The sequence below is a fragment of the Pinus tabuliformis genome, chromosome J (assembly GCF_031772625.1).
Source record: "Pinus tabuliformis cultivar Carrire ecotype Pingquan chromosome J, CPIR1, whole genome shotgun sequence".
NCBI lineage: Eukaryota > Viridiplantae > Streptophyta > Pinopsida > Pinales > Pinaceae > Pinus > Pinus tabuliformis.
Genome location: NC_142295.1, coordinates 41724293 through 41732705, shown reverse-complemented (window position 1 = coordinate 41732705; position 8413 = coordinate 41724293). Strand labels below are relative to the sequence as shown.

Here is an 8413-nt window from a genome sequence, read left to right as displayed (position 1 = left end):
CTAAATGTAAGCCAAAAACAAAATTTAATTTTAACTTCAAAATATTAAAAAAAAATATACAATTTAAAAAAACACATACATATAGGAGAGGAGTGTATTGAATTTAGAACTATCAAGATGGTATCTATGTGAGAGATTAAACCAAAAACAAAAATTAATTTTAACTCCAAATTATTTATATAAACAGAAAAAAAAAAAAAAAAAAACGCATACATGGAATGGGTGAATCCATTGAATTTAGAAATATCAAGAGGTAATATAGGTTATATGAATATATTTTACATGGAATGGGTGAATCCATTGAATTTAGAAATATCAAAGAGGTAATATAGGTTATATGAATATATTTCAATGTATATGCTCTTGTAAAGTTAGGGAGATATATTTTATTTGTAAAATTATTCAAATTATAAAGTATTTAATGATTTATATGTTTAGTTGTGCATCGTCAAATTTAAATAATTTTAAGTTTGATAATGTATAATTTTAAGAATTTAAAGTATATGTTTAATTTTGCATGGTCAAATTTAAATAATTTTAAGTTTGATAATGTATCATTCTAAGAATTTAAGGCATAGAATAGGGAAGCGTGTAGTTTAACTAAGAGATGAGGTGGTTTTTTTTTTCAAAATTGAGTGATACAATTTTTGAGGAAAATGTTATTTAAAATGAATTTAAAAGTATAAATAAATATATTATTAAAAAAAATATATATATATTTTATTTATATATATATATATATATATATATATATATATATATATATATATATATTAAATTATCATATTTAGAATAAAATTGTTCATAAAATTATATTTAGAAAAAACCATTAAATTTATTGAGTTGAGAGGCTTATTGAGCTGAGAGACTTATTCTAGAGTCAGTGTGAAGGCCATGTGTAAGTATGCTCAATTTAGACTTGGCACATATCTTTGACACATATCCGTCATAGAACAAAAATAAACTATTCTCTAAATAAAATATTTTAATATGAATTAATATTGAAGTATACTTAAAATATATATTAATAACAAAAAAGTTGTTTTAATATGGGTTCATAAAATGACTATATATATATATATATGTATGTATGTTTTAATGGTTAAAAAATTTGAAGTGGGCTTAGTATTTTAAGGTTTAATATTTTTTTAGGTATATGTTTTTTTTGTCTAAATCAAAGATTTTTTTGTACTTATAAGCTTAAGTTATGTAATGTCCTTAGCATTCAAAATTACAATTTAAACAATGAAAAATTATACATTGTTTTTTGCACTATAAAATAAATTTGCACGTAAAGAAATTTGATCCCTCTATACTAGTTAATTAAACTAAATTGTGGAGAGCAAACCATTTTTGTTTGAAAGTTTTGATTAAAATTTTGAAGTGGATAATTTGCATTGTTATATATTTTTAAAATTTTGAATTAGGAAATTATGTTATATTTTTTATTAAAAAATTAATTAAATTTTAATATTTAAATTTTTACTTGAAACTTTTTATGCATAATTTTTTTTTTTTAAGGGTAGAGGGCTACATCCATGTGAAAGCCCAAGTAGTTCAACCTAAAGTTGGCCAAACTAAAAACATCGAGGAGATTCGACCTCATGATTTCCCAATAAAAGAAATACTTAGCAACATAAATTTAACCAATAATAATAATAATAATAAAATTAAATATTAAATAAAATAATTATAAATATGAGTTTAATGATTAAAAACATATATATATATATATATATATATATATATTATATATTTATATTTATATTTTAAATGTTAATATTTATATTTTAAATGTTATAGGTTTCAACAAAAAGTTGTACATATATACACTTCCATTGTCTTTAACCATCCAATCAAATCTAAATATGGAGAGGGTCTTATCTTTTAAAAAAAAAGTATATGAAAAAAACATCTCAACAATCTAATATTTAACTTAATTATAATTTTCGATTTAAAGTTAAATTATTTTATTTTTTTTCTCAGTAAAACTAATTCTATTAAGAGAACGTATGGTACAATCAGAAGTTACAACCAAGAGAGGCAAGAACACAGGCTGCCGGAAAGGATACGCTATCCACCTCGGCCCCTACAAGAAGAAGAGAGGAGAGTTGAACTGATCAAGAAGAAACAAGAAGAACAGAGAAGCAAGAGCAGAACAGAGGATTCTACCCAACATGTGTAGAATCAACTATTCGGCATTTTTTCCCTTTCTTTTTTTCAACTTTGACCCAATCCAGAGGACACTGCTCAACCGGCGTGATTTGCAAACCGCGCTGTTCTGGCGGGGAGGGCTCCTTGTCTGAATCCGAGGTGGAGGATTCATGATTTCTTTTCAAAGTTAAATTATTATTATAATAATAAAAATAAATAATTTTTTAATTTTTTAAAAAATAAAAAATTAATATAATTATTTTAATAAATATATATTTTATGCTAAGTATTAAAAGAATTTAAATACAAAATATTTTAATTATGAAATAAAACCAAGACTACAAATTAGTGATATGGTTAATTATTTGTTGCAAAAAGATAACCCATAAAAAGATAACCCATAAATTATTGGATGGCAAGATTGGCACATGCTTGTTTTAAAAAAATGTAAAGGCAATTTTATAAATCACTAAATTGTAGGAATTGAACACATTTAGGGTGCTCTATCAATCACAGGATCAATAAACATGGCGCTGACCTAAGGCATGGGAGAACCAAGTCTTCAACATTAGCAGAGCATGCGGAAAAAACCAAGCATCATGTTTGTATTGAAGAGGCCAGGTTATTGCCAAGATTGCGCACTTCCATCACCGTAAATTCGGGGAAGCTATTGAAATTGAAAGAAGGCCAAAAAATCTCAATAGAGATGATGACTGGAAGATCAGTGGTTGCTGGATCCCTGCCCTTTCTTCCTAGTCATGCCTTCCCCTCCCCCCCCCCCTCTTTTTTTGACCTTTTCTAGCTTTCTAGGTTTCCTCGTATTATCCCGTATCCTTCTCCATTGAGCCTTGACTTTTCTATCCTCCTAGGGTTTCTCTTGTGGTTAATTTATTTTATTAATTGTCTTGTTCTTGACCTTCTTGAATTTAGAATTTGTCTCTCTTTCTAATATTTTTATTACTAATACCATAACATTAATATCTTAATATTATCAATCCTGGTTTGTACTAACATCCCTACATCCATTAAATGACTTTACTAATAATTTTGATATTAAGCTTTTACCCTTACCTTAATAATTCCAATTTTTTTTTAACTAATATTCAATAATAATTTATTAATTCCATTGGATTATTAGTTATATTAAATCAATATTATTATAAAACACCCCTTTACATGTCTTACCTGTATAACCTAGTACTGTTAATATGTATAGGAATTAAGATTTCTAGACTTATTTACCTAAATTGAGTATATCTTATCCTTATTGGATATTAAATGAATAAATTAATTAAAAAGAATTAAATTAATTAATTTAATAACTAAATAGAAATATATAATTAAAATAAAATAGAATAAAATACATATATATATATATATATATATATATATTATTAAATTAATTTATTAAGAAGAAAATTATTTACTATGATTATAATATTATATTATTTATTATTACTATTAGTTATTAACTTTTGACTTATTAAGTCATGATTAACATTATAGGAATATTTTAATGTAATATTACAAATCTAGCCGTTTTTATATAGTCGTTGATGGTCACACCTAGCCACCTAGCCATTTGGAAGATCTGCTCTCTCTATTTAATATGCAACCATGATTTGACTCTTCAACTTGTCCTGATGATGAACCACACTGGTTGAAACGCCTCGAAAAATGTTTTCTACATGTGATTTATGCTGAAACCCCTCTTATAACTGTTATGGATCAAAAAACCTCAATTCAACACATTTGTAAATTTTTGGTAAACAATAACCCAAGAGATCATTGAATGAACCAAATTGAACACATGCCTATTTTTTTAAAGATAAATGACTGAAGGGAATAAATTGAATACATGTTTATTTGTTTGCAAAGTTAAAGGCTAATAATTGGTTATGTTTTTTTTGTTTTTTTTGTTTATTGAATATTATTTTATTTTTATTTAATTTGATAGATAAGATGAAAAATATTGAATTAATTATTTATTTATTAAATATTAATTTATTTTTATCTAATAAACAATAGAGAGAATGAAAAACATTAAATCAACCATTTAGCTTAACACATAATTGTTAATATTTAATTGACCAAAATTAAACATATAGATATATGTGTTTGTTTATGATAAGATGGACAAAACACTTCTATCATAGCCCTGAGCCGCTAAGGCTCTTGTCCTCCTTGGGAAATACAATATCTTAAACGTTGCGGTAAATGCTCATCGCTCGCCTATAAAAACTGATGAACGTGAATCTCATTCTCATTCATTCAGAACCACAGTTGCAGTGCAAAGCTTCAAGCATAGCGATGTCTCCACATAGCTACACTGTCATGGTTTTCCCCTTTCTGATGTTGGTCATAATTACCCCTCTAATGCTCATCGCTCGCCTATAAAAACTGATGAACGTGAATCTCATTCTCATTCATTCAGAACCACAGTTGCAGTGCAAAGCTTCAAGCATAGCGATGTCTCCACATAGCTACACTGTCATGGTTTTCCCCTTTCTGATGTTGGTCATAATTACCCCTCTATCCGATGCATACGCCTCCCCGAAGCTTCTCCGCCGTGTTCAAAAGATCAACCAATCTCGGGTGCATCTGGGCTTAGTTATTCCCAACGCTTACGAAATGGATCCCCTTCTCCAACCTCCTACTTTTATAGCTGACAGCCACAGGCCTTACATCGATATTTCTGGTTTGTCGATATCTATTGCATATTTCCCTGTACATTTTGTTCGTCTCTTCAGCTCTGTTTATATCTAATCTACTTCGTCCACTGCAGGGAGGAGATTTCACATGGGTACTGTCATGAATCACAGTGTCATTGTGGTGATGACAGGATTGGGGATGGTAATCTTGATATCTTTCTTTAATATTACCTTTATTATAATATGAATTTCATTTAGTGCAAGTTTGGAGGGTTAGGTCAATAGACAGATCAGTCTAGAGTCTAGTGAGTTATTTATTGAAGTATTTTTGCTATATAGATGGCATGGGTTCATTTTTTTTTTACACTCTAGGGTCAAGTTTTATAATTGAGCATTTCTAAGTTAAGCTCTCAGTAAGAAGCCATCCTTCTAGGTATCTGCTTAGTATATATATTGGGGTTGCTTATTTCTAGGATCTCTTTAGGTAGATCTGCTTGATATAAATATTGGGGTCAACTATTAGTTAACCACATAGGAAAAAAACAAACTTCATTTCTGTCATACAAATCTGATAGAGGAGGAGATAGAGGAGAGCAGGCGCACAGGATAAGTCCATAGTGGGTGTGCGAGAGAGGGCCTATACAGAAAGAGATGAAGTGTTTGCACAAAGAGAATGTTGTTATAATATAAACTGCACCTACAGTCGACACACAGACCAGCGGCCACTACGCCCGGAAAGAACTAACCCCTAGTAAAGATCCGGATACGAAACTGCACCGTCGAGATATGGATAAGTCGGGAGTACTACAGCATGTATAACCACCTCGCCCTGTTCCAGCTCAGTCTTTCCCCATTCACATTTAGTTTTGTATTCACTTCTGGGTTCCCTTTAGTTTTTTCTGCGTAGTATAAATATTGGGGTCATTTATTTTTAGGATCTCTAGGTGGATCTGTTTGATATAAATATTGTGGTCAACTATTAATGAACCACATAATAAACTTTATCCAGTGTTGATGATCCATTCACATTTAATTTTGTATTCACTTCTGGGTTTTATATATTAAGATTTTTTTATATTTAAATGACCTGTAGAGAGATAGAGAATAAGGAAACACACTTATACGCATTTAGATCTGAATAGCTGATCAGTAAATCTCATTCATTCAATTGATTGAAATTACATCATTTACATTATTAGTTATTAATCACAAATACATAATTTACCATTGCTAAATTTAACTTTTTAAAAATCATTGAAACTCATAACTATACTTCATAATATTTCATAACTTCCTTCTGGTAATGGCAGACATTATTCTTTAACACAGAGTACACTTTTTTCTCTTTGCAAACATGAGATGAGTAGTTTATGTCAAGATATCCCGATACATAGGAAATAGTTAAGTATAACTTGTTTTTAATCACATCAACAACACTGGTGTATTGATCTGTAATCTGTTTGTGAACTGTGTCCTTTGATATTCTATCCCAAAAACTTACCCTGCAAATTCCTACAGTTTATTGTATTGTATGGATGCATTACAGATCAACGCAGGAATAACCACTGAGTTGCTTCTTTCTTTCTTTCGAGTGAGCGGAGTTATACACTATGGAATAGCTGGAAATGCAAACTTTGATTTTCACATCGGTGATGTTACCATTCCACGTCAATGGGCACATACAGGCCTATGGAGTTGGCAGGTACCACAACTTCTTACTGCCATAATATTTCCCATTTCTACCTTTATTCAGATTTTGAAATATTTTTGAAAATGTTTCGAAAATATTTGAAAACCTACAATCCCATTAATATGTATTTCCTATCTTATACCATCATTCCTTCCTTTCGGTACATACTATAAAATGTTTTTGCAATGCTATGGCTCATTATTCAGAGATATGGAAAAGGAGCGAAGGATGAACTCCCCCTGGAGGAAAATGGTGACTATTCTCGTGAGCTTGGCTATCTAAAATTCTCCACATACAATAGTCCGGAGGGGGAGGACGCCGACAATCTGTTGAATAACTTGTGGTACCAGCGAGACGAGATCTTTCCTGTGAACGGAACCCCAGAAGTCCGAGAACATGCATTTTGGATCAATGTCTCCGACTCCTACTATAAACTTGCAGAGCAGATCGAAAAGGTATAACAATCGTCGTTTAATGGAATAAACAGATGAAAGCAATGCACTGTTCATTATCGTGTATATTAATGATTAATTAGAGCGTTGGATTGAACAGAATGTGAGTCTAGAGGCGTGCGTGAACTCCACTTGTCTTTCTCATAAGCCGAGGATTGTGAGAGTGGAGAGAGGATGCAGTGCGAACATTTACGTGGATAATGCCGCTTACAGGAACTTCATTCACACCAAATTCAATGTAACTCCCGTGGATATGGAGAGTGCAGGGATAGCACTGGTAATACCAGTAATTCGATTTTACGTTTTTGAAAGGTGACATTAATCTGATCATATAAATGTTATTTCTCTTTATATTTTAGGGATTTTTGTTTGTATGTTTGCAGGTTTGCCAGAGCCAGAGGAAGCCATTCATCATTATGAGAGCTCTGTCTGATTTGGCAGGAGGGTCCACCGAAGAAAACGAAGCTGCGATATTCACTAACTTAGCAGCTGAAAACGCAGTGAAAGTCGTTACCCAATTTATTAATCTACTATGATTACGATTAATCTCTGTTAATCATATCTAAATAGATCAGTCATTTTCTCCGCCCTCTAAGGCATAGCCTCTCTTAGTATAGGGCTTAAATATCTAACCTACATGGCTGTAGCTCCTCTTAATATAGGGTTTAGTAGTTTCAATGTATCGAACTGCTTTATAAAAGTGTACTAAACAGCTGCTGCTTAGTACTCGTCTCTATGCAAAAAGTAAATGATAAATACAGCGGAACTTATATGAAAGCTCGTGTTATAATATTTTTTTTTCTATATGATCGTGATGATTGGTTAAAATGATCTGTTAAAAAAAGGGTTGTATGAGATAAATTATCTTGACGGACAGATTTCGCTCGTAGGTCAGATACTCACATGTTTTGTTTGATATAAATTGCAGATTGGATATTCAATGGAATTTTCTGTTTTGTTAGACTTACAGAGATGGAGCCTTGAACGTTTTAGCATTAATTAAAATGATTTCCAGTGTAGCATTAAGCATAATGATTTTTAATATTTTTAGTTTTGAGATTGGAGAATTCTCAGATCAGACCAGAGGTTAAAGCAATATTTTAAAGTATCATAAATGCCGGGCCTCTTTGGGTTTGTACCATATCATTTATTTAATTTTCAATTAATTTGGTATAGTTTCATTACTTTATTTAACTTAATAAAAGAAATAAAGAGATTGCATTGGCAGGAATATTAAATTATAAATGAATGAAAGTTAAATTGGAACTATCAATATTGTAAGTTATTTTAAATATATCTATAAATAGTAAAAAGAATCATATAAAATTTATTTAAAGTATAATTATAAATTTATTAAATTAATAAAGGTGGTAATCGTTAATATTATAAGTTATTTTAAATATATTTATAAAGAGTGAAAAGATTTATGAAAGATTTATTTCAAGAACAATTATAAAGGTATTAAA

At 30.0% G+C, this 8413-nt stretch overlaps 1 protein-coding gene across 1 annotated transcript; it reads left to right on the top strand.

Annotated features, from left to right (window-relative positions):
- Positions 1-4420: 4420 nt before the first annotated feature.
- LOC149225383 (bark storage protein A-like) lies at positions 4421-7739 on the top strand. The gene is made up of 6 exons (XM_089375080.1): positions 4421-4852; positions 4940-5007; positions 6352-6507; positions 6702-6950; positions 7048-7224; positions 7331-7739. Exons 1-6 carry the CDS (start codon positions 4558-4560, stop codon positions 7481-7483), a joined length of 1098 nt encoding a protein of 365 aa, XP_089231206.1. The 5' UTR covers positions 4421-4557; the 3' UTR covers positions 7484-7739.
- Positions 7740-8413: the final 674 nt, after the last annotated feature.

What these genes read in the sequence shown, in the direction of transcription:
- LOC149225383 (XM_089375080.1), top strand. Translation starts at nt 4,558, where the DNA reads ATGAACGTGAATCTCATTCTCATTCATTCAGAACCACAGTTGCAGTGC. An exon ending in GCCTTACATCGATATTTCTG is followed by an intron (nt 4,853 to 4,939) that starts GTTTGTCGATAT and finishes CGTCCACTGCAG; the next exon opens with GGAGGAGATTTCACATGGGT. An exon ending in AGAGTGCAGGGATAGCACTG is followed by an intron (nt 7,225 to 7,330) that starts GTAATACCAGTA and finishes GTATGTTTGCAG; the next exon opens with GTTTGCCAGAGCCAGAGGAA.